Consider the following 27341-nt stretch of genomic DNA (forward strand, 5'->3'; position numbering starts at 1 on the left):
TGAAGGAGAGAAATTTTTTTAAATCACAGCTCTGTAAGTGTGTTATTAACCCAAAACATGGTTAACCATTGTTAATGAGGAACAGAAATAGAGATGAAACTAAAAGACAAGTGTGAGATTTGATTCCTGAGTGACATTTTTTCATAATAATACTTTTTCCCAAAGTTTGACATTTTTTCAGCACTCACTGTGTATTAGACCAGGGGTGGGCAATCTCAGTCCACGAGGGCCGGTGTCCCTGCAGGTTTTAGGCTACGTTCACACTGCAGGCGAAAGCGCATCAAATCCGATTTTTTTGACCCTATGCGACCCATATCCGATCATGGTATGACAGTGTGAATGGCACAAATCCGATATTTTCAAATCCGATCTGGGTCACTTTCGTATGTGGTACTGAATCCGATACATATCCGATGTTTTAGAAAGCGACTGCTGTTTGAACGGTCAAGTCGCATTAAATCCGTTTTTTACGTCACTGACACAAGACAGACGCCAATTATCAGCGCCGGAGAAGACATCGCGAACGCTTCCTGGCCATCCCGTGTAGATGTCAGTGAAACTGTTGGGAAGACAACGTTGGAGAAACGTGAACATTTTATTTGTACTGTATAATCTGCAGATTCTGACAGAAATCTGCAACTATCCTTTGAAGCACCGCTCCTCTAAAACAGCAATAAGGATCATCATTAGGTTATCTACATTATTATGTAAATAACTTAAAGCAAAAATTGGGAAACGTAAAGTTCGAAGTCTTTATATTAACGGCCATCAGTCAAACAATATTGTTTGCTCTGTGTCTAAACAGAGCGCGTTGTGTGTGACGTCTTCTTTTGCGCATGCGGGCCGCTTTGAGCGTTCACACTAGAGCGCGTTTGCTGTCGCATTTTATTTGTAGTGTGAATGAGCAGACACAAAAAATCGGATTTGATCAAAAAATCGGAATTGAGCATCAAGACCTGCAGTGTGGACGTAGCCTTAGATCTCACCTTGGGTCAACACACCTGAATCACATGATTAGTTCGTTACCAGGCCTCTGGAGAACTTCAGGACATGTTGTGGAGCTAATTTAGCCATTTAAATCATCTGTGTTGGTTCGAGGACACATCTAAAACCTGCAGGGACACCGGCCCTCGTGGACTGAGATTGCCCACCCCTGTACACTGGATGGTCTCAGTCATGATGCTATTTTAGTGCTATTACAGATATATTATCAAGTGCATCATTGGATGCTACAGAGTTAGAACCATGTGTAGGTCACATCGAAGTGTGCATGTGGAGGGAGAACTGAAGAACAGCTTCATCAGAATCAAAATCAGAAATGGTTTTATTGCCAAATGTTAAGCAGATTTACAACATTAGGAAATTGCTGCGGTACTTTGCGTGAGACATACTATAAGACAAACACTTAAATAAAAATTAAAAGTACTAAACAGATTGAATGCAAGTGATGATCAGTGCAAAGAAAATTGAACAGGTGCAGAGAACACAATACAGGAGTAATGCAGGCGTATGAAAGTTTGTCAGAAAAAACTGACAAAGGAAAACTGAAATAACCTCAGTGTACTGAACAGTCAGCAGGGTACAAAATGTCTGATGTGAAGTGTGTATTAAATAATAAAAATTTCCGAGCCATGAGAGGAATAAGGCACGCATTTGCAGCAGTCTGTGACTGAAGTCAGTTACAAAGCAGATACAAACAGACGTTCTCCACACTTTCTGTACAAAACTCCAACTCCTTCTCCACTGCCACTCCTCTCGTAGTCCGTAATCAGGTTCCAGATGAAATTTACACACAAAAAGCTCCGGTTAACAGGATAGATACAACACTCACAGATACACAGGTTCAGATTTGCAGGTTTGACTGATGCTGGTCGCTCAACGATCCAGCAAAGACTAGTGCAGATCAGCGACCGGTGTGGAGATGAGAGCAGGTGTGTGGGCCAGCAGCGGGAGCCTGTAATGAGCATCGCTGCGGCGAAAGAGAGAGAGCGAGAGGGGGAGAGGAAGGAGGGAGAGAGCGAAAAACAAAAACAACTATGTTGCCTAATAGAGAGTCGACCAGCGAGGCACAGGGACCATGACAAGGCCCAAATAATGATCCGAGCTCTTACATCCAAAATGAGGTAGTGAAAGCATGTGGCAGAAGAGTTTTGAAAACAGTTGTCAAGGAGACTGAGGATGCTACTTATTGTGCAGCCATCTGGAGGAGTCCAGAAGTGAATCGAGCAGTAAAGAGCAGCCATGCAAGTGAGCCGTGGTATGTATAGTTTTCTTCGCTGGCAGGTGACCAGCTTAAGTTTAGAAGCGAGTCTTGTGAGGAAGAAATCAAAGACATTACTTCAGCCAACAATCACAGGAAATTCAACACTACACTATAATAATCTGGAAAGGCGTGGAAGCATTAGCCGATCTTAAATACTGCAAGACTGGTGAAGTGAATTGAAAGCACGAGGGTGAAGCCCAGCCCACTACTCCATGTGAGATGAAAAGAGAAAGAGAAAGAAACGAGTAAAAAAGATTTCAGGCCATCAGGGTCCATCGGGGCATATAGTTAATATCAAGGACTATCTTTGCAGCTATTACATTTATTTATGTCTTATCAGCTAAAAAAGTTTAAAAAAAACTTTACTAAAGGATCCACAGAATAGAGAACAAATCCAGTATAGATATAGGTAGAATATAGTTACATGCAAAGGCAGAATGCATAAATTATGATAAAAGGAACAAATACAAATACATCAAATGTTGCTGAGCTTTGGAACAATTACTGTCTTGCAGTCTTTCACACAGTGTTGTGAATCGTGGTCTGAAACCCGCCATAGAAATTGTCCTCCCTCAGATCAAATCCAGCAGAGAGAAGTACACCTTTTAAACTCCTTAATTATAGGTACACCTTTTAAATGACTCGATAATGCAAATATCTAATCAGCCAATCATATTGCAGCAGTGCATTTAGACATGTAGATGTCTAAATGCTCTTGAAAAAAACAAGAGTAAACAAGTAATCCGTGACTTGTTATGACATTAAAACAAGATTATTTTTTAACTGCATTATCATTACAGTAAAGGGTCATATATAAATCCACATAACAAAAAAAATCTGCCGACATATTGGGTTTTTAAATCACAAAATAATGGTATTGGTACTGGTTTTAAAAATCAGTTTGTCTCTAGTCTTAATAAACATGTGTACCAAACTGACATAGACTAAAACTAAACTGTATTTTTATTTTATTGGTGGTCATATTTCTAAGTACACCATATCCTTTCAGTTTTTCTTTCTTTTTTAGAGTCTAGTTTTTATTTGAGTATTATATGAGAATTATAACCCTTCTACAGATTTTACAATAAACAGCAGATTCTAAGTATTTACACTGTAATTCTGACAGATATCCATTGTTTATACACAAGTTTCCCACCCCCTTACTTCCTGTAAAAACAGCCCAAGGCTCAGTGATATTACATAAATATAAAAAATACACCTGTAAAACTAAAACGTTCACTTATTTTTAAGGCAGAGCAAAATGCATTAGTCTACTTGATGCCTCCCATCATGTGGATCCAGAAGTTGGCCTGCACAGTCCAGCCCAGCTTCTCACACTCAGAGATTTGTTGGAGAAAGTGCTCCCTGGCATCTGCCTCATTCTGCTCCTCCTGGAGTGCCACCCGCAAGTAGCGCATATCCTCTGCAGCGCTCAGCTCTGGGATGCCCGTGAGCAGCATGAGGGAGAAAAGAGTCACCAACAGACGAGAGTGGGAGCGCAGGGAGAGGTATGCTTCTGTGCAGGTGTCCTAATGTGGGTGTTGGAGGCAAGAAAAGATAGAATAACAAAGAAAAGCAAAGATAAAACAATAAGGACAGCTGAAGTTTAGATTTTTTCTATAATTCTAAAAGTGGTATCCAAAATAAGAATCAGGCTTCTTTTAATTAGTGTGTGTGTGTACTTCTGGAATAAACTCAATTGGCATAAATCAAAAGTCTTAATAATGGCAGGTCAGCAAGGAGAAAAGCCTCTGCTTTTAAATCAGAACACTGCAGCCTGCCTGCAGTTTCATAAAGACTGCATGGACAAGCCAGAAGTCAGAATTATATTTTTGGACTGAGATGAGATCAAAACAGAGCTTCTTGGGTTCAATGAAAAGCATTTTGTTAAGAGAGAAGAACACACATATTTTGTTGGAGTTGGGCCACGACTGCATGCTTTCATCATTGAACAAAATTGAATGAAGTTTGAATTATACTAGGAAATTAGAATTTCTTGGTCTTGTCTTGGTATTAGGACACCTCCGGTTCTGGTTGCCGCCCAGCTCACTATGCACCTGACCCCTACGGCGCCTCCTGCGGTTGGTGGGCCTGCAGGAAGATGGGCCCATGGCCCTCTTTCGGAGTGAGCCCGGCCGGGCCCCATGGACTAAGGCCCGACCAGGCACTCCCCCTCGGGCAGCCTCCCTGGGCATGGCTCCAGGCCGGTCCCGGTAACCCTATCCCGGGCAGGGTGAATTGTTCCCTTGATGGTCTTCTCATAGAGGTCTTCTGAATCGCTCTTTGTCTGGTCCCTCACCCAGGACCAATTTGCCTAAATGCCCCCAGACAACATAGCCCTTGGGATCCCTGGGATACACAAACTCCTCCACCACGGTAAGGTAGCAATTCGGGGAGGGGGGCCCGCATGGCCGGCAATAAGACGGACTCGTTCCTAGGTGGTGATGGGCTCCGCCAGGGCTGCTCTTTGTCACAGATTCTGTTTGTAATTTTTATGCATAGGATTTCTAGGTGGTCACCTCACCTTTCACCTAGGTGGTGTCAGAATCTCATCTCTGCTTTTTGCGGATGATGTGGTTCTGTGGGATTCATCAGGTGATGGCCTCCAGCTCGCTTTGGAATGGTTCATAAACTAAGTGTGAAGATGTCATGGTCCTGGGCCATGTTGGCCCAGTATTCTTAGTTTTCTTGTATGTTTGGATTTTGTTCCCTATTTAGGCCATGTTTCCTGAGTTGCCCTGTTGTGTTGTTCCCTAAGTGTTTTCCCTTCGTGGCTTTTACCCCCTGTGTGCCCCTCTGTGTATCTGTGAGCCCTCGTCTCTCCTTATGTTTTATTCCATGTTTCCCCTGCCCGTTATGTCTAAGTTCTCCCCGTGCTCTCTCTCTCCCCCCTGTGTGCCCTCTGTGTATTTATGAGCCCTCGTCTCCCTTTGTGGTTGTTCCATGTTTCCCCTGCCCGTTATGTCTGTGTTTTCCCCGTGCTCTCTCTCCTCCTGTCTGAACCTCTGTACTTCCTGTTTGACTCTGCCCGTCTCCCGTCAGTGTTATGTTCACCCCGCCCTGTCTCGTTATGGTTATCTGTGTCAGCTGTGTTCCCCGTGTGGTCCCACTTTCCTCGTTAACCCTCTGTGTATTTCTGTCTGCATCTCCCTCTGTTCGGCGTTGCGTTCTCCCTCATGCTGCGTGGATTTCCCTGTGTCTCTCTCCGAGTATTAGTTTATTGTTCCCAGTTTAAGTTTTGTATTTTCCTGTCATCTTGTCAGCAATAAAGCTGCCTTTTGATTTCATCCCTTGAGTCCGTGAGTTTTGCGATTGGGTCCTCATCCTGCCTGCCACGCAGCGAGCCATGACAGAAGAACGCGACCACGACATGGACCCAGCAGCTCACAACCCCTCTGCCGAGCTCCGTGAGGACCTGATTTACACGGTGGAATACCACTGTCAGGAGTGGGGAGCGCTGCCAAGAGGAGGATACCGGGAGACCGTAGCCATCCGCCTACAGAGGATGGTGTCCGGACTCCCCTGGTTATTCGGCGTGCTACACCCCCACATCCGGGACTTCCTCGTGTCCACCGTAGGCATCCGCCCGGAACTGCCTCTCCGGTGGGAAGAGTCGGAGGACGTTCAGCCCGGTCCGCTGGAGGATTCGCGGCCCGGCTCAGCTCCTCCCCCTTCCCGGAGAAAACGGCGTTCACGCCGCCGACACCCACCGCCACAGCCAGACCCCGAGACTTCTGAGTTGCCAGCTGTGGTGAGTGGAAGGGACAAACAGGAGTTTCCTGACTGTGGGACTGTTTATTCCGGGGCTGTGTTTTTTCACTTAGCTGCCCAGCCAGAAGCGCTAGCTCCGTCTCCTGTATCCTCGCTAGCACAGTCGTTAACTCCACCACAAGCTCCGTTTTCACCCCTACCACCACTTCAGTCTCCTTCGGTTCAGTCTGCCACTCAGCTACCTCCTCAGTTAACCTTAGCTCAGTTTTCCCCAGCGCAGCCTCCCTTAGCACAGTTTCTAGTATCACCTGGTCAGCAGCCGTCTGTAGCACACTTCCCAGTGTCACCTGGTCAGCAGCCGTCTGTAGCACAGTTTCCTGTGTCACCTGCTCAGCAGCCGTCTGTAGCACAGTTTCCAGTGTCACCTGCTCAGCAGCCACCTGTAGCCCAGTCATCCACTCAATCACCAGTACCACTTTCCCCCCAACTGTCACTGCTACCTCTAGCTCAGTCTCCTGTGCACTCACCTCTGGTTCATTCTCCCGTGAAGTCATCAACTCCACTCCCACCACCTCCGTTACAACAGACACCAGTTCAGTCCCCTGTGCCAGTGCAGACGCCCTCAGTTCAGTCTCCCGTGCAGTTATCTATTTCACCCGCGTGTCCGGTAGCTCAGCTCCCCGCGTCTCCGGTAGCTCAGCTCCCCGCGTCTCCGGTAGCCCAGTCCCCAATAGCAGTACGGTCTGCTCGTCAGCTTAACATTCAGCCAGGGGACTCAAATCTCTCTGGCTCTGCATCAGCTCCTGCTGGGAGCTCGGATGAGCTCATCCAGGACTCCGCGGCTCCCGCGCCGCCATCTACCTCGTCAGCTGGGGGGCCCGAGGAGCCCGTCCGGCTTCCCGTCTCCGCTGGAGGGTCCGAGGGGCCCGTTCAGCCACCCGTCTCCGCTGGAGGGTCCGAGGGGCCCGTTCAGCCACCCGTCTCCGCTGGAGGGTCCGAGGGGCCCGTTCAGCCTCCTGTCCCCGCTGGAGGGTCCGAGGGGCCCGTTCAGCAACCTTCCTCGTCAGCTGGGGGTTCAGGAGAACCACACCAGCCTCATGCCACGTCTGCTGGGGGGCCCGAGCCGCCCGTCCAGCACCATGCCACATCAGCTGGAGGGCCCGAGGAGCCCATCCAGCCACCTTCTGCTTCTGCTACGCCTGGTCCAGCTTCTGCTTCTGCTACGCCTGGTCCAGCTCCGGCCTCCGCCTCTGCCTCGCCCGGTCCAGCTCCATCCGAGTCTTCATCCACGCCTGGTCCAGCCTCCGCCTCTGCCACGCCTGCTGCAGCTCCGGCCTGTGCTTCGCCTGCTGCAGCCTCCTCTTCGCCTGGTCCGGCTCCGGCTTCAGCCTCATCTTCGCCTGGCCCAGCCTCAGAGTCTTCGTCCTCGTCTGGTCCAGCTTCATCCGAGACTTCATCCTCGTCTGGTCCAGCCTCCACCTCACCTGCTGCAGCTCCAGCCTGTGCTTCGCCTGCTGCAGCTCCAGCCTGTGCTTCGCCTGCTGCAGCTCCATCTCCGCCTGGTCCGGCCCCCGCATCGCCTCCGCCTGGTCCGGCCCCCACATCACCCACACCCGGTCCGGCCTCTGCATCGCTTTCAACGTCGCCCGGTCCAGCTTCGGCCTGTGCTTCGCCCAGTCCGGCCTCAGCCTCAGCTCCTGCTTCGCCGTCGTCTGGTCCTGCGCCCACCGGGCCATGGCCAGCACGCCTAACACTGGAGAGCCGCCGCTGCCTTCCGCACGGCCGGCCCCCTGAACTGCTCCGTCGTCTCCTTCGCCGCCGCCGCTGCCTTCCGCGTGGCCGGCCTCCTGAACTGCTCCGTCGTCTCCTTCGCCGCCGCCGCTGCCTTCCGCGTGGCCGGCCTCCTGAACTGCTCCGTCGTCTCCTTCGCCGCCGCCGCTGCCTTCCGCGCGGCCGGCTTCCGGACCAGCTCTGTCACCTGTGCCACCCGCCTGGTCGGCCCCCCGACCGTGTGACCCGTGAACTTTTGTGCCGGTGGGCTCTGGGTCGGCCCCCTGAACTTTATTTGCACTATGGTCTTGTGCTCCTGTGTTTTCTGTTGTTCGTTTTTATTTCCTGTTCTGGTCCCTCCGTCCTGGTCCCCCGCCTCCCGCCCTGGGTGGGTTGTTTTCTGTTTTTGTCTTGGTTCTCGGGTTTTGGCTGTCGGGAGCCAGCCCTTGTGGGGGGGGGGGGGGGGGGGTAACTGTCATGGTCCTGGGCCATGTTGGCCCAGTATTCTTAGTTTTCTTGTATGTTTGGATTTTGTTCCCTATTTAGGCCATGTTTCCTGAGTTGCCCTGTTGTGTTGTTCCCTAAGTGTTTTCCCTTCGTGGCTTTTACCCCCTGTGTGCCCCTCTGTGTATCTGTGAGCCCTCGTCTCTCCTTATGTTTTATTTCATGTTTCCCCTGCCCGTTATGTCTAAGTTCTCCCCGTGCTCTCTCTCCCCCCCTGTGTGCCCTCTGTGTATTTATGAGCCCTCGTCTCCCTTTGTGGTTGTTCCATGTTTCCCCTGCCCGTTATGTCTGTGTTTCCCCGTGCTCTCTCTCCTCCTGTCTGAACCTCTGTACTTCCTGTTTGACTCTGCCCGTCTCCCGTCAGTGTTATGTTCACCCCGCCCTGTCTCGTTATGGTTATCTGTGTCAGCTGTGTTCCCCGTGTGGTCCCACTTTCCTCGTTAACCCTCTGTGTATTTCTGTCTGCGTCTCCCTCTGTTCGGCGTCGCGTTCTCCCTCATGCTGCGTGAAGAGTCGGAGGACGTTCAGCCCGGTCCGCTGGAGGATTCGCGGCCCGGCTCAGCTCCTCCCCCTTCCCGGAGAAAACGGCGTTCACGCCGCCGACACCCACCGCCACAGCCAGACCCCGAGACTTCTGAGTTGCCAGCTGTGGTGAGTGGAAGGGACAAACAGGAGTTTCCTGACTGTGGGACTGTTTATTCCGGGGCTGTGTTTTTTCACTTAGCTGCCCAGCCAGAAGCGCTAGCTCCGTCTCCTGTATCCTCGCTAGCACAGTCGTTAACTCCACCACAAGCTCCGAGTATTAGTTTATTGTTCCCAGTTTAAGTTTTGTATTTTCCTGTCATCTTGTCAGCAATAAAGCTGCCTTTTGAGTTCATCCCTTGAGTCCGTGAGTTTTGCGATTGGGTCCTCATCCTGCGAGCCATGACAGAAGAGGTGGGAATGAGAATCAGCACCTCCAAATCTGAGGCCATGGTCCTAGCCGGAAAAGAGTGGAGTGCCCACTTCGGGTCGGGGATGAGTTCTTGCTCCAAGTAGAAGAGTGTAAGTATCTTCGGGTGTCGTTCACGAGTGACGGCAGAAGGGAGCGGGTGATCGACAGACAGATATATCACTGCTGCTGCAGTGATGCGGATGCTGCACTGGTCTGTTGTGTTGAAGATAGAGCTGAGTGTAAAAGCGAAGCTGTCAATTTACCGGTCGATCTACGTCCCTACCCTCACCTATGGCCACGAGCTGTGGGTAGTGACCGAAAGAACGAGATTGCGGATACAAGCGGCAGAAATGGGCTTCCTCCGAAGGGTGGCTGGCCTCTCTCTGAGAGACAGGGTGAGTACTTCAGCCATCCGGGAGGGGCTCAGAGTAGAGCCGCTGCTCCTCCACATCGAAAGGAGCCAGTTGAGGTGGTTTGGGCATCTGACAAGGATGCCTCCTGGGCGCCTCCTGGGTGAGGTGTTCAGGGCATGTCCCACCAGGAGGAGGGCAGACCCAGGACCCTGGGAACGCCTTGGTGATCCCTTGGACAAGCTGGAGAAGGTGGCTGGGGAGAGGGAGGTCTGGGCTTCTCTGCTTGGGCTGTTGCCCCGTGACTCGGCCCCGGAAGCAGAAGATGGATGGATGGATGGATGGATGGATGGAGAATTTCTCTGAACTTTCCCTTCTACGCTTACCTTGGACAGCTGTTTATTGACAAAAGAATTAAGAGAACTAACGTCTTGATCCTGACTGCCACAGCGAATTACTAAGGTAAAAGGTTGAACTCCACCGAGAAGCTAACTATTTATGGGACCTGTTAAAACATTTTCATGCAAAGCTGGACAAATAATAAAGCCCTCTTACCCTAAAACGCTGAAAGTAGAGGCTGTTGCGACCATCGACCCTGCCCATGACATACAGGAAGTCAGGTGTGAGGACGAAAGGTGCTCGCTCCCTTTTCACGCCAAGAAAGTGCTTCCTGTTACCCAGGATGTGTCCGAAGTCAATGTGAAACAAGTTCCCTGAGAGGCAAGATTACTTCAGTTTTTTCTAATTATCAGTTAATTTGTTCATTTATGAATTCATTTTATCATGCAGCTTGTTTCAGAGGACAAAAAGCATCTGTCATTTCATAAGAGGATAATAACAAATCAGTAAATAACATGTGATAACAGTAGCCAATAAGGTGTTTTCAGTGATTTGTGCTGCTTACCGTCTTCTCTGATCATGATGTTGTCATTGTGTCGATCGCCTATACCCAGTACATATGTGGCCACACAGTAACCAGCACAGGAATTCACAAATCTCTCCACGTTCTTGAAGTGCTGCAGTCAAATAAAATCACAACAGTTTCACATTTTAGTTGTTTTTTTTTCCTATTACTGAGGGAAACAACAGAAAGGACCTGCGATTGCTTTTGATTTACTCACAATTTCCTGTAGTGGACATTTGGACTTGAGCCACTCAAACAGAGCATTATTTTTGAAGGCTCCAGTTGCTCCTCCTTGGCTCCTCTGGACCGCAGCGATCGTTGTTGCATTCCTCACAATCTCAATCATACCTGATGACAAGGACATTTTCATTTTGTGCTTCATCTTTAAACATGTGTTTTAAACTTCAAACACAGAAACCTAATTCCAGGGGGTAAAAAAACCCTCTCACAAAACACTGTTACAAAAACATGACACTGTGCAGGTGCAGTGGTTGCATGTTGATCCTCTGCCATGTGGGTGGGTGCTTTTTTCCCTCCCACAGTCCAATAAGCAGGCATGTTACATAATTTATTATAGTAAACTGGTCATAGGTTAAATTGGTAAATTGATAAAATACTATACAGAAAACCCCATAACAACATGTATAAATAAAAATTTGGGGCGATAGCTGTGGTTGTGAAAAGTCTTATAAAAATGTCCTAGGGCCTGCCTTTACTGATGAATTTATGGGCTCAGTCACTTATTTTAGGTCAAATATAATAAAAGAACGAGTCCAATTTGAACATTTTGGACATTCTAAGGTTTAGATTGTTCTCTGTTCGGTTTACAGATCAGAGATGGATCCACTCCCCTCTCATTTTAAATGGAGAAAAGGTGGAATCTGTCTCCACCTTCAGGTTTCTGGCACCCACATCTCTGCTGATCTCACCTAGACCAACAGCACCAACACCCTGGTAAAGAAGGCTCAGCGGTGACTGCACTTCCTCCGTGTCCTAAAGAAGAATAACCTGGTTGAGAAGCTGCTGCTCACCTTCTACCGCTCCACAGTGGAGAGCGTGCTCTCCTGCTGCCTGGGTGTTTGTTATGCAGGGGACGCTATTGAGAACAGGAAGGCTGTGCAGAGGGTAATTAACACCGCCCAAAAAATCATTACCTGCCTTCTGCCATCCAGGAGACCATCTCCAGATCCTCCCGTCTTAGGAAAACTAGGGGCATCACAGGTGACCCCTTGCACCCCGCCCACCACTAGTTTAACCCGCTGGCCTCAGGTCAATCAGGTCCCACACCTCCAGACTCACCTACAACTGTCCAATCTGTAATTTTCTCTTTTTTTGTAAATATTTCTCTATATGTCTCCCGTTTGCTATTTATTTCAACCTCCTACTGTCGCCAAAGTGCTTGCTCATAGGGGTTAATATGATTGTTGGGTTTTTCTCTGCATGTATTATTGTAGGGTCTACCTTACAATATAAAGCGCCTTGAGGCACCCATTGTTGTGATTTGGTGCTGTATAAATAAAATTGAATTGAATTTGACTATTTATATACACAGTGACAATAAAGGGGTATTCTGTTCTCTTCTGGTTATTTTTATGACCGTTTTTTTACTGCTTACATTTTTAAACAAATGTCTGTACTTTGTGTTATTGAAATGTTGCATGAAAATTCTGGGTAGTTTTGCTCAGGATAAACAGGTTACCTTGTATTAATGTCGTGAATTGATAGCAAAGTACTGTGTTGGACTGAAACACAGTGGCTGTGGTGGTCAGCTGCTGTGGAGCTTGGGTTAGATCAAGTGTAGTAGACATTCGTTTACAAATGAACTGACGGTGCTTAGATTCAGTCACTGAATTCAGTCTTTATACAGTGTAAAATCTAATTAGTTCTAAATAGTTCTCAGTTGCCTTAAGTAAAGCTTACGTAAGATGTCTAATTTGGGCAACGTATTCATTATGAGTAACCTCAGAGCTGTGATCTGCATGTCCGCTGATCACAGCTTGTCCACTAAGAAAATCTACTGGAGCTGACATTAGAAATCATTGTGGGCTGTCAGTATTTTCCCCACGCTGAGCCACTACAACAGATCAGCCCCCATTTATTTATTTTCTCTTTCACTGCTTGTGTCCTAAATAACAGATTGAGATGATGATGAAGAAGTAGAATTTAGATTTGAATAACATTTTTATCTTCATGTACTAATATTACTTTTGTATTACAATAATATAGCAGATACATTTCAGAGCCTGTACTCTTTCACTTTTACTTGAGTAAAGGCGTTAAATCAGTAATTCAGCTTTTACTGGAGTGTTTTTTACACCAATATCTGTACTTCTACTTAAGTACAGAATGTGTGTACTTTTGCTGACTCTGTAAACAAGCTATTAATTGATTAGTAAATTATATTAAGTATAACTTCAACAACCACTACTAAAAAGAGCCATCCAGTACCAACTGTGGACACTATTAAAGCACACTAATGCTGATACCTATGTTGTGTCCAGTGGAGATGCAGCCATATGGAACAAGATTGAGGTCCAGGGATTTCTCCTTCCAGATGGAGTCCATCAGCACCAGTGCCTAAACAGAAATATGCAAACATTCATGTGTCTTTTCAACCTGATGTAAAACTACGATAGACTTGAGGTTTTTTTTAGCAAAAAAGTAAAGTTGTGTATTTTGGGCATACCAAACCTGTTAAGTATATAACCTAGGAGCAACACAAAAAATGAAAAACTGAACTGGTCCAAGAATTGAGCCCTGAGGCACAAATAAAGGAGCAGCGCAGAAAAAGATACGTAGTTATTTATATGAATTTTAAATATAAGGGCTAGTCAGATAAGTATGAAGTACCGTATGATGGAAGTATGAAGTACTGTATATTCACCTTTTCCCAAGCATGTAGGAAATATTCACACACAAAAAAATCAGTATTCATATTTGAGGAAGAGAATTCAAGTAATCAAAGTAACAAAAGATCTGTCTGACCTGAATGACCAGCATGTCCTGTCTGAGGTCATCCCCCTCTTTGAAGATTATTCCAACAGGTGTGGCGGAGGTAGGTGATGGCATGGGAGAGAACTCCAGCCACAGAGGCTTCTTCTTTGAGGCCATTACTTTGCATTTATCGAGCTACATCACAAAGAAGTAAAGCAGACCGTTTTGTTTGTGTGGGATATTTTTCTTCACCACAGCCTTTTTGATTTAATCAACAACAACAACAAAAGATTACATATAGCTACTTTACTGTGGTGTACTTATTGTAATCAGGAAAAACAGAATAAGTAACAAATTTATGTTGAAGAAAAGTTCAAGTAAGTAATTATACTTGAATTATATGAAGCAGACAGAAAATGTGATGCAAAAAACAAAAACAGGCCAAGGAGGAATTCACAGTGGTCTACTATAATAATTGTACTGTAGAAATTGATAACATTTCCTCAACTATGTACAAAACTACAAGCCTGACCAAGTAATTGCACATCTATCTGTCTCCAGTTCTCAACCTGAAACATCATCACAAAGAGGTTGCCCTTTTGATGAAAAGGTCAACCTCTTGCATTGTTTATAAATCCTGCATATAGTAAACTTAGAATATAAGACTAAACCACACACAAAATGCTCAAATGCAATATATAAAAATATACCCAACATTTTTTTATTCACCACACTTTCACATAACCCTAAAGCTCAATGTACAAATAGAGACAGAAAGCCAGCAAAGCTTACCAGGATCCTTCCACATTTAATGCGAGGGTCAAAGGGCAGCAAGAATTCATTTGGCAGGTTACTGTCTCTAAGAAGTCCCTGAAGCCGGAAGGGAGCTACAGCAAGATCAACAGATATAATTTAGTGAAGTGGTTTAACAGTGAAACAACAGCTGCTTTTGGGGATTAGAGTCCTTGGTTTCTGAAAAGTTGCTATAAAAACATCTAATGCATTTCAAGGATGTCTTTCCTAGCCTAGGTAGGGATAGAGCTTCTGTTATTCATCAGCTGATGAACACCAGGTGTGCAGCACTACTTCATCTACATACAGGAACCCAGCCATACGTAGCCATACACAGATGGGATTTCTTCATGTATATTAAAATGGAACTCAACACGAGGCCAGCTGGAAGAAGCTTTTCCAAAGTACATTCAAAGTTACATGCAAAGCTTTGCTAACCTTCTACAGCTGGTAGATAAATAATAATGTAGTAACTTGGAAACAATAACATGCAAGAACATAAAAAAAATAACCATAATTAACAAGAAGCACTCAGAGAGTGCCTCGGCCAAGGTAGCTCACTCTCTGGGCTGTGTTTAGTGTGAAGGGATTTACTTTTAATGAATTTCATTTTATTTGTTTTTTGGGTTTTTTTGTTTTTTTTAAATGTACCTACATGACATTGGCAGAGCCAGAGAGGAGTTGTATTGTGTTTACAGACAGAATGATGTGGGTGCAAGGACTTTTACTGAGAAGCCAGTGGAGCTTACATTTAAAACCTGAATTATGAGAGTATTATATAACAGAACATAAAGGAAAGTATAATAGGTCCATTTTAAATTTCTATCTTAAAAAATGAATTCTCCAAAGAAACGCTTTGTTGTGTTCCAAAGTAATTCGGATTCAAGGATGAGTGGCTGTTTTTTGATTAAAAACAACAAACAAACAAACAAACAAACAAACACAAAACAGGTAAATCTGCATCCTTGCTGCCTTTAATTAATCTGAATATTTTTTATGACTCTTTATATGAACTCTATTTTAAGCTCTTTAAAATGCATTTTCACTCTTTTAGGAATTGATCAAGTTTTGTTAATGTTAAAATGTGTTAGGTGAGAGATGGCATGACAAAAATGGCCTGCAGGGTGAAGTTCCTAGATGAAAAGGAACATACAGGCTCATTCAGTTTTGCCAGAAAACATCTTGATGATCCCCAAAACATGTTATGTACCTGTTTTGCTGCCTCGGGACCTGAAAGACTTGCTGTGGTAAATGAAAGTATGAATTCTGCTGTAAACATTCTGAAACAAAAACAAGCTGAAGTGCACTTGGCTCTGCAGCAGGAAAATAGGTCCACCCAGTAGGTCCACCTCTGAATGGCTTAAGAGAAACAAAATGAATACTTTGGAGTGGCCTAGTCAAAGTCCTGACCTGAATCTGATAGAGATGCTGCACCATGATAAAACATTCAGTAAAAAACAGTGAAATAAAATTAAATTATATACTTTTAGCTTTTTAAAAATAAAATTTTGATATATTAATTAAGAAAAAATGATGCTCCCTACTTGTAGAATCAAGGTTGGTCTTGTCAGGGTACAGGTTTTTAATGATGACAGCGACCTCCTGCAGGGCCTCCACCGCCTGGACCTGCTGGGTGAAGCTGTCGAGCATGGCCTGACCACAGCCCAGCAGGTAGGCCTCCAGAATCACAGCCATGCGCTGTCGGTAATACGGGCACCCTGCTACCTCACTGCGAACGTACCAGAAGAAGAAGTGTCCGATTCTTTTGCTCTGCAGTGAAAGATGTGAGTGAGTCAGACAGCGTGAAACAGATCTGGTCGCAGTCGACATCTTACTGGTGTAAAAACATTCATTAATGTTCCAGCAGACTGAAACCTTTATTAAACTCACCTGAAAAAAGAAAAACTTTTAAATGAAAGGTATTATTTTTATTCACACAAAAACCTGATCTTTTGATGACTATTGTGAATGAAAATACAAAAATAGATAAATAAAAAGAAAGAAAGAAAATCAGATCTATGATTAAGCTTGTCACAAACTTTTTATAAGCTGTGAGCCAATCATAATTGGGAGCTACTTTAGTGCTTTTGTATAGTATAAGTATAAAATCGGATTTGAGCACAAAACATCAGGATTCTTGTGCAGATTCTAGAGAGTCAAACACTGTTTGTTATTGTGGACCGGCACACAAACATAGAACCTAACGGGGCTATATATTATCTAAGTGGTACCATAATGCTTCAATTCTCAACAGGCTCAATTCTGCAGTTTGAATAAAGTTCCCCCAAGGAAACATTTCCTTGATTTTCACTGATACGCAGAGACAACCAAAAAGGTGAGATGATGGTGTTGGACAGCAGTGTGGAATTTCCAGAGTTAAAGTCTGCAAAGTCATTTTTGCAGATGCTGACTAAGAAAAAACTTCAGAGCACTGTTTCTGAAACATTGAAATTAACACAAATACATCCCCGTGACATCAGCATAGAATAAGAGGTCATCTGACAGGATCCAACACCATTGATTGATCTGGCCCAGAGAGGTCGATGACGCGAGTTTCTCTTTAAAAAAGGTGCGCCCGACACCTCTCTCTCTCCTTAAATGACTGTAGCACAATTTCTTCCTGTTGCCTGTTGCTCTTCTATAATGACCATTATTTTTGCTGTGAATACCGCCTCGTACTCTGGAGTGCATTCCCACAGAGCTTGAATTGATTTTTCTGGCATCACTTAGCATTGAAAAAATGACATGCTGATGTGTACAGAATAGAGCTGATTCCATTCTGATTCACAAGGTCCTGACTCAATTCAACTTTGACTCAGTCAGAAATATTTAAATTATGATCATTTATCTTGGATATTTACTGTTCAAAGAACCCTTTAAACTTTGTAAATTAAATATATTAATTTCCAAATTAACAACAGATCCTAAAGCAGTTACAATATTGCAACTTTTATTCAACTTTCACAGTATTTCACCTCCATTTTGCACGCCTTGCATATGGCTTTGCTTTTGTCCACTCTTCGCTGTCTTCACAGTTCTTGAATCCAAACACAGCTGCCGAACATCTGTCTTAAGGCTTGTGGCACCAGGTCACTTAACTCTTGCATGGCTTTCTCTTGTCAACCTCTTGCAAGTCTCATACACAGCAAAATACATTTCTATTTGAAAAATGTAATTTAAGGATTTAAGGAATCAATATCAGATTATTTAAAATTCATTTGAATTGGGAAGTTGATTTTGATCACTAGTACAAAAATATCTAGTAAGAAGGTGTGTGTGTGTGTGTGTGTGTGTGTGTGTGTGTGTGTGTGTGTGTGTGTGTGTGTGTGTGTGTGTGTGTGTGTGTGTAAGAGAGTACATTTTTTAGCCTTAGCTCATTCTTGGTATTTTTTCTATAGTCTTTGTTACTGTTACTATGACAACATGTGGCTGTAACTTGGAACCAGGGATGTGATGCTGCGATTGCTACAGTGCCGTCTATGAATTGTATTTGTTAGCCCACCCACCCATTCTCACCACCAGCCACCACTGCAAGTGATTATTTAGTTTCTTTAAGTAGGTTTTGTTTTGTCTCTCTTCATTAGAAAAAGACAAAAAATAATAATTTTGTCTGGCAAAAATATTCTGCTGACAACCTTGTACATGCCAGTACTCTGCAGTCACAGTGGATGCTTCATGACTTACCCGCAGAGCTCTTTGGATGAGGTACCGAGCGAGGAAACTGTCATGGTAAGGTTCCACTTTTAGGATCTGTAAGAGTTAAAGGTGAAGGAAAAGGTCATTGTCACACTTTAATAGTCATTTTAAGTGATTTTACAAATATCCTTAAATAGTGGGATGGGGGGGATGGTTAAAATGCTTAAATGTGTTCACATTCTACTGGATATATTTACATGACTTAAACAAAAGGTGAATGTTAGGCCTTATGAAAAAGAACAGAACAGAAATGTGGAAAGCATCTTGGAGTAAGGATCAAAGGGAAAATAAAACATGAAGCAAAATGAAAGCTGTCAGAGAAGAGATAAGTGGGTGATGTCTAATGTAACCAGTAAAATCTGATAAATGTCATTGCATTGGTGATGCATTCCACACAGACTCTAAGAGAACATTTTGAAACAAGTCTGTGGCTTCAGGGAAAACATTTGCCAGTTTAGATTAGCAGTAATCATGATTTTTTTATGTATTGTAATTGTAATAAAAAAAGCAACACATACAGTCCTGATGTTCAATAGAATGGGGAGTGGAATAAAGACAGATTCACTTTGCAAACTAAACAGGTAGTTAATAGTAGTTTAATTATTTCAGATGACGTTTTGCGCGTCACGCAATATGAATGAATCTGTTTATCAATTTTCATATAAACACATACCTGCACAAGCTGAAGCAAATACTTCAACACATCATCATTCGACAGACTCTCCAGTCTCTTCACTGCCAGTCTCCTGATAAACTCGTCTGCAAAATCCATGCTTAGTAGCTCCAATGCCACTGTTACATCCAGTTCCTCAGGTTGCCAGTATCCCAGTAGCCAGTGGACATCTTCAACCGAATTGCGGTTCATCCAGTCAACATTACGCAAGTACTGGGGTAGACTGGAGGCATAACGGACACTTTCCTCCCGAAACCTTCTGAGGCATGGCTTTTTGGTGTTGATGGCTGTAGTTGGGGATTTGAGAGTTACACTGTCAGCCAGTGAGTTTGCTGGCAAAGAATATCTTTTGATAGGCAAGGGTGGGGGGACATGAGATTCGTGATTCTCACGTTCTCTGGAGTTGGAACATTCAGAGTTGGTAACAGTATTTGGGACAACCACAGGAAAGCTGTAGCGGTCTAAAAGGAAGCTGATAGCCATGGAGTCAGCTATGTCTGGGTTAGTAGCAGTTGACAGCTTGTCTGCTTGGTAGGTGATGGCCTCATCATCCAGGCCAGGGTGTGACCACATGTGCAGTGTGTAGGGCCCCTGGCTCAGAACAGACCTGCAGGGATAGGTGGTGTCCCGTGTTGAAACACCGTGTAAATAATAGTTAGTTTTACAGTACTGCAAGAAATGTCTCGACGTTCTCTCAAATGAAGAATATAAGAGCACAAACTGAGATGTCAGATGGAGTAATAATAAATACACATATGTAATAAATAAAACATAAATTAATAAATGAATAATAAATAGAGACCTCAAAACCAATGTTGACACTAAGGTTGGCAACACATGCATACACACAAGTATATGCATCTGTTACCCAAATGTTATCAACATTTTGTAGTTGTAAATAAAACCACGCACATGGACACACATGGATTTGTAGCAGTTGCAAAAGACTGGGTTCCTACTTCCAAACAACCTACTTCATGAACTGATTAGACTTGTAACTCTTGTCCAGATACTGTGAAAGGATGAAATTCGGCTAACTCAGAAATTTCACACCTGTTAAAATTCCATACTAACATCCTATTCAGCGCATTCAAATATTAAAGTTTCTTGTGTGCCTGAAATGTATCACGGCAAAACCTGTAATAGACACGCCGGTGCACCATGTCATTTGATGCTCTGCCTCTCAAAAGCAGGAAATGTACACGAATGCAGAAGTTGCAGTAAGCTTCAGTTACAGCAGAGGGTTTTATTTTATTTTAAGCCAACAAAAAATTCATTAATAAAAGCATTTACACAGACATTACTAACACATTTACACGTAATACATATAAGCCACATAGCTTAATCGGTTAATCATAGGTCACTAGCGACTTTATGGCTTTAAATATATTATCTCCCCCTGCTGGTACTGAAAATGGACACGGTCGACCGGCGTGCCTATTACATGCTTTGCCGTGATATCGTGGTGTAGTACACCAAATGGAAAATAAGCATGTGCAAGAACTATGGGCACTGAAATGGCATAAACATCCAACAATGCAACTTTTGTGTGTATTATCTTTGTAAAATGTTTGTCATTGTTATTCAGATTTGTGGTGTTACCATGGTATCATATTTTGGATATTATTGGTATACTTAATTAATAACTGGCTAACACTACAAACTAAGCATGACTTGACAGGAGAGCAGAGATTTTTAAATGACAGTTTTATAGCTAACTGCTTATGTATGTTTTTCCCTTATACTGTTAATAAAGATATTTTGGTTAAATAAAAACAAAAATCCACACCTGTGATCTATGAGGAGTAGGTTGACAAAGTAGAGCACTTTTCCTCTCCCTTTCAGCAAGTCTATTGTTTTGTTGCTTGAAGGCGATGGCACTTTTGTTGCAGCAGACATGTCACTAGGACTTTCGTTAATAGTGAGACCCAGCTTAGCTCCACGTGGCAGATCCCTAAGAAGAACATCAAAGTCCAGCCACTCATTCCACAGCACTTCATCTGAAAGGGGCTTGGGAATGGAGGATACTGAAGAGAGGACCTTGTTACCATGGAGTATGGATGCTTCAACATAAACAGACTGAGGGCATTTGCTTGGAAGTTGTGGGATATCAAATCCAAGCAATTTGACTCTGAAATTTCTGTTGCAGTCCCACAAGGATATCATGAAGATGTCATCCAAATCCTTCCCTTTAAGGCTGAGATCATTGTGGGAACTGAACTGGCCGCTAAAACCATCAACAAGTGGCCAGTCCACAAATTTGACAGCCTCCGAAGGAAGCTGCGACACAGGGACAACAAAGAGGTGAAGCTCTTGGTTGGTTTTCAGGCACTGTCGCACCCAGAGGAAATCGTTCAGGGCGTAGTCTCCAGATAAAAACTCCTCCCTGCCTGCAACTTTCAACACGAGATTGTCAGGCCCATCGTATTTAATCCCTCGGTCATTCATCACCCTTTCAAAAACTTTAAGAAGTAGTTGTGGTGTTGTGCTGAGGTCAGCCTTTATGCTGAAGCTGATCCTGCTCATGTAGTGGAAAGTGACAGGAAAGTCTCTGTTCTGCCATTCTTGTAGTTCTTCTGGTAAGGCGGTATGCGTTATCCAAGGCTCTGTGGCATACAACTTGTCATCCCGTTTCTTCAGCTCTTGTTTCCTAGCAGATGCCAGTTTCCGACGGGTGAAGGTGAGCTCACCAAGTCTATCAGATGCTTCTTTCTCCAGGTCATGTCCGATCAGATAAGTCAGGCACTGCTGTTGTTTCTCGTTCTCCTCTGGATCAACTGCCACAGGCGGTTTTACTATTATGTGTGCTGATAGGCAATGAGGGTCATTACGTGACCATGGAATGTCTAATGTCCTGATAACCTGACAGTCATCGTAGGCTTCATACCAGTCGCCACCCCTGGCATAGAGCAGGCTGTATTTCTCGGGGTCCAATATTGCAAAAGGGTCTGGGTGGCAGTTTTGCTCCTGTGCCTGGAGGCATAGAGTCATATACATGAAAAAATAAATACATACAATTTTTGATTACTGTAGTCTGAATATAGTGTTGCGCAAATGTCTTGATCATTTCATTATATTTTGCTCCAAAGAACAAGAAGATGAGATAACACTTTATTGATCCCACGGCGGGGAAATTTGTGCGTTACCTCAAGCTGGGAGCTGAGTAACAAGCTGCCTACTGTGGCGGCATCTTGGAAAAAAAATGCTTCCTTATAATTGTTTTTTCGCCAGGGTTTCTGAAATTCTTGTAAAACCTTTCTTCGTTTTTAACAGTACTGTAAATGCTTAAGCATGAGGCACACTGACAGCTATACTGTAAATAGCTGATAGTGGGACTATGCAATACCATGTCATATGAGCATGCAATCTTAGTTTAGCATATTAGCTAACATTTGCCTTTTAGCTAAAAATACATAATATTTTAGAAGCCAGCTAAATCAGTTGATAGTTCCCATGTACGGTTTGACGATAAAGCAACGTAGAAACTTCTTTTAGCTGCTTCCTTTTTCACAGAGGGTGACTATGAGCTACAGATATTTCATTTGGCAGATTTTTATATTTAATGTATTTCCTGATTCAACCACAAAGGTAAATGGACTGTTTCTTATATAGCACTTGTCTACCTGCGTGCTTTAGACAACTTGCCTGATTCACTTATAAACTTTTTTAAATGTTTTTTTCCTCCATAAGAGCTTTCTATCTAACATTCACACAAATTCAGTGGGTGCACCAGAGTGCAACTTGGATCCAGTCTCCTTGCCCGAGGATATTTGGCATGGAGACTGAAGCAGCCGAGAATTCAGCCACCAACTTTAGTTGATGACCCACTCTGCAGCCACCCCAAACAAGGGATGGACTTAGTTATGGGCACATGTGTTATTGACTGTAATGAATTTGCTACATCCTTAATCATACTCTGCTTTATTGTTTATTGTACCCTCAGTGAGACCATAATGTTCTTCGTACTGTACTAGCAAACCAAAAGCTCAATGGGAAAATGTTTACTAAGGTGAACCTCACATTTATTGACTTCTCTAAGTTTGAATTTATTTTGCGAACAGACCAGTCTGCACCGCACCCACCCCAGAGCACCAACTTCCATTATAAAGAAACTAGTTTTTAGGAACTGCGCTATCAATTTCACTTTATAGACCCAGAACTACATCCAACACAGTCTATGAGAATAAAAGGAAAACATCCTTTGCACGATAGACCACTCAGTGCAGGTTTACATACCTCCATACAGATGCGTAGCCTCAATTGGTAGACACTACACTGTGCAGGGAGGGTGACTGATATCGGCTCGCAGCCCAAGCTGATATCCTGATCCTCATCACCAGGCTTAAACTCACAAATAAACTTCAGGGTGTTCTCAAAGCAGCCTTGGGTAGACAGTCTTCTTACACTGTCTATAGAGTGTGGACGGGTTGGCCGATTCACAGCAGCATCCATTGGGACTTTAAAGAGAGCCAAGCTTTAACAAAACTCTGATTTAAAAAGAAAAACTCATACAAAGGCTGGTGCTGATTAGTTTGGGTCCTCTGGTGGAGCGCACGCAACTCTGCTTATCTGACAATGTAACAGTGTGTGTTCCCTTTTTGTGACTGCTCAGAGACTTCCTCATTCTTTTGTGCTTCAGTTCTCAAACACCAGTGATGTTATTATTAATAGCAGAACATTTACTGACAATGTAACATAGGTAACTTCCTTATTCTTTTTTGTACTCCAGTAACAAATTATAATAGCTATTCTGACATTTTCACAACTAATTATGGACAACATGCTACAGTAAACACTCCTGGACTAATACTGTTTAAGAGGGAAATGTCAACTTCTGCAATTTAATCACAAATTAAACAGGTCAAGCTGGGCAGAATTACTGTTTTTTACAGTAATACACCAAACCTGTTTGGGTTGTTTGGCCTTCTGTTCTGTGTAGAATGTGTTGGTCTACTGGTTAAAATAGCTGAAAGGTGTCCGTCAGTATTTTTAAATGTTGTTTACTTTACTCTTACTCATATCATTTACTGAACTACACTCCATCAAACCATGCTATTGTTTTGTATGCAGCACAGAGCAAATTCAAAGCCTTTGTAGATACAAATCAGTAAAAAAAAAAAAAAAATACAATTGGTAAGAGTTTCCTGAAAAGTGTTCGATAGTTGTTTGGTTATTATTGTTATTGTTGTGGAGGCTAATATTAAAAACTGAGAATAAGAATAGGATGAAGACATAGTACAGTATTTCTTTCAGGATAAATAATCACCGTAACAAAATGAAACTAAAAACAAGTTTCCAATAATTTATAGACACAGTTACCATTCAGCCACAAACATGACTCAAGAAGGGGGAGGGTGTAGAGGCTGGACTGGAACTGGGCCAAAGACTGCCAAGCAGCTGAAGTCATTTTCCCGCCAGGAGGAAGAAAAAGACCGGCTCAACAACTAGTGTGACGCGCATGGGTGTCATATGATTAACTTGTACCTTCAGTTCAGTACTTCCCTTTGGAGGGTTTGAACACTGCTTAATGAATCACTAAAAGTAGTTTCATGGGAGAAAGAACATCTCAGAGAGGGGTTGATTTGGAGCTGAATAATGAACATTTAGTTATCATGTGTTATTGGACACTCCAACAAGAAGGAAAATGACTTTATTTTATTCTCAGTGCTTTATTACAGAAATGCTGTGACAATCAAATTAGTTTGCCCTTTTGGGGAATTTAGCACATCTAAAAGTACTTTCAGCTACTCCGTTATTTTCCAAGGGCCTGCACCAACAAATGTATCCCTATTTTGATTTCCACTCCATTCCCACCCCGACGCAATCTTGTCATGTATCTGGGGGTACACTAACTAACTTGTGTCGCTTTCTGATCTCAAACTGTGGTTCGTTTACATGCAAGGTAAACATGTTAACCTGCACACCATGAGACCGCAGCAAGTTTGGCCGACCTATTAGTGTAAAATCTGCTTACATATCGAGCCAGAATTATGCCAGAAGCTTGTTGATGGCTACCAAAAGGTGAGGTGCAACTTACTAAGAATCATCACAACTGTAAGCATGTATACAATCTGTTCAACATTATACTTATGTAACAAAATTACATGAAACATTTGCATACAATCAAATAACTTAAACAGTCAGTCATCTTTAAAAGCTAAACTTGCATGAATTGAGGTAAATGTACTAATTTAAGTAATTCCTTCTTTTGTCAGTGATCTCTGTAAAAAACCTATAAAATGTCAGCGTACAGATACGTTAATTTCACATGCTTGTCGTGCAGACACAAGACGACCATTGATCAACTGTTTTCAACCATTTTAATAATTTCCTTTTAAAGATGACACACATCTGTAACAAATGAATTCACAGTATCTTCACAATAGTGCTTTAACACAATCCAAACAGAAATCTAATCATATAATTACCTGCTAATTTTACGAAGCAGATTTTCTTCGTATGGGTGTAGCTTATTTTTTAAGGGTTTTAAGAATGCAGGTTTTACTGATCTTGTTGTCTGATGTGACGCTTTGTTTGCCATCAGGTCTTCGTGTCATCATAATGCGTTTTGTAATTCCTGATTGCAGTGTGAAAATACTTCTTTGCAGTTTTATATACTAGGGAGTAGGTATGAGAACACCTTGCAGTGCTTTGATTAATCTGACTGCCAAATAAGTTACAGTTTTGACCTGCAGGAGATCCTAAATAGTTCAATAGACACTGTCACAACGCCTCTGTATGGAGGCTAAAGCTGGAAAATCATAACAGGAACATGGTGATGATAGAATAACGTGTAAATCAATTACACTTGCTCATTTGAGGATTAATATTTCACTTTAAAATATCAACAATCAGCAGTTAACAATTATGACTGAAAAATCTTCAACAACAACTGAACTGGCTAAAGGATTGATTAAAAACACACATTTGGATGTGACTGATTTACAATGTAGCAACAATTCATGTACGTAACAGCACATTTTATAAGCAAGACCACATTTTTAAAGGTTATCACCAACATTTTTTAAAATTAAGAAACAGCAATGTTGATGACATCCCTTTTTTAAACTTTAGCTGTCTGTTGTTGAGTTCCTTTGCATTCGTATGGTCTCAGTGTATTTTTGCCATAAAGACCCAACACTTCCTGAAAATAAGCTGACACAGTTCCCTAACTTGTCAAGACACATTTGAAATGGTACAACACATAAAAACTAGCCATGCTACAACACATGTAACCGCAGTGTAATAAAAAACTAATCTGCTGTTGTTGGTTAAACAGGGAGGATAGGTGGCAAAACGACCCTTCAAACAAACACAGTCAACATTTATGTTCCACATACACTCAAAAGATATTTAGAGACAAAATGCTGACTTTAAGTCATTTGATTACATGTAAGGTTTTGGAATGCAATCTTGAAAACTTTTCCAAAGTTTTACATGTAAACCTTGGAAAAATTAAAGCTCATTCTGGACAAACAGGAATGTAAAATGAATAGTTTGCTGTGTTAAAGTAGTTTACAGTCCTTAACTTGATGAACGACAACATTTTTGTTATGTAACCAGGCAACTCTCTCCAGACCTTGTTCAGACTAAAATAAGGCTAATTATCAGTGCAGAAAAAAAGCCTGCATCTTGCAAATCTGGCAAGACACGATCAATGCTGAAAGATTTACACAGGTTCCAGAGCAAAATATCAGATCTTTTTAAAAGAAAGGCCTTGCATAGTTCAGCCAAACAGTCATGGCTTTGTAGTGAATGAGTGTGGGCGTTGAACTGGCGGGCCTGCAGGCCACACCTTTTACCAGCTGAAAACATTTGTTGCATCATGAAACTATGACAGCGCAGCCTGCTTTGATATGTTTGATATCTTTTCTTTCTTCTATCAAGAATAAAATACAGGCTTGCAAGCTTTTCAAATCATAGGTACAGTCGCTTTCTTGCTGAACAGTGAAATGCTGTCCGATGACTTTGTGTGAATCTGCAGATGATTTCCTGTTCATACACAAGAGCTGTAGCTTAGCCTAAAATACATCTCTTAATTCTTTATCAACTTTGTACATTTGGGCATGACAAGAACACTTAATGAAGGGTCCATTCCCTTTCAGCTCTTTCTCTGCTGAGGTAAACCTGCTCAAATAAAAGAGAAGGCTAGGTACTGTAATGAACAATTTCAACTCAAACAGAATGTGCTGTAATCAGGTTATTTCTGGCCTGCAAATCAAAACTCTATCTGAAGTTGCTTATATGCTTCAAAAAACGGAAAACACGGTACAAAAATGCTCCCACGTGACAGTTTGCGTGCAAACCTAAAGAAGAGTGTCTGCAACGGTGAGGCACTGATGCTTTGGTGTTGCCACCAGCCTGCTGACTGACCACACAAAGCGCAAAATATTTCTGAAAGCACTGCAGCTACTTTAAAAAGAGGATGTCCTTCAACTCCTGCAGCATTTGGCCACAGCTTTCATTTGTCATCTTTTGAACACAGTATAAACACACGTATAAGCGACATGACACAAAGCTACTTTAATATCAAAGGCTAACGCGATCACTGCAGGGACTTGTGCTCCACAACCTCACACACATCACAGGTGTTACGGGGAGTAAGCTACCTGGTTCTCCGCTGCAGCCTCTCTTACCTTAGAGCAGGGGTGTGCAACATAAGGCCCGGGAGCCAGAGTTAGCCGGCAAATTTTGTATTGTCATAGGTTTTACAAGTTTTCCTACACTGTTAAAAAAAACATCTTAAAAAAAACAGTAATATTCCAGCAGCTGGGGCGCCAAAATACTACCGTAAAATAACAGAAAATAAC

General features: G+C 43.1%; 1 protein-coding gene across 1 annotated transcript; it reads right to left on the reverse strand.

Moving 5' to 3' along the window:
• Window positions 1–1280: 1280 nt before the first annotated feature.
• LOC146550549 (phosphatidylinositol 4,5-bisphosphate 3-kinase catalytic subunit gamma isoform) lies at window positions 1281–23093 on the reverse strand. The gene is made up of 12 exons (XM_085260109.1): window positions 22768–23093; window positions 20321–21504; window positions 18532–19138; window positions 17847–17912; window positions 15707–15932; window positions 14163–14257; window positions 13422–13565; window positions 12923–13013; window positions 10654–10784; window positions 10437–10548; window positions 10088–10245; window positions 1281–3792 (listed from the first exon to the last, which is right to left on the reverse strand). The coding sequence occupies exons 1-12, from the start codon at window positions 22981–22983 to the stop codon at window positions 3535–3537; spliced, it is 3288 nt and encodes a 1095-aa protein (XP_085116235.1). The 5' UTR covers window positions 22984–23093; the 3' UTR covers window positions 1281–3534.
• Window positions 23094–27341: the final 4248 nt, after the last annotated feature.

The sequence above is a fragment of the Mchenga conophoros genome, linkage group LG20, assembly GCF_057382185.1.
Source record: "Mchenga conophoros isolate Kocher_MC1m ecotype Shallow Benthic linkage group LG20, M_conophoros_male_GT1.1, whole genome shotgun sequence".
Lineage (NCBI taxonomy): Eukaryota > Metazoa > Chordata > Actinopteri > Cichliformes > Cichlidae > Mchenga > Mchenga conophoros.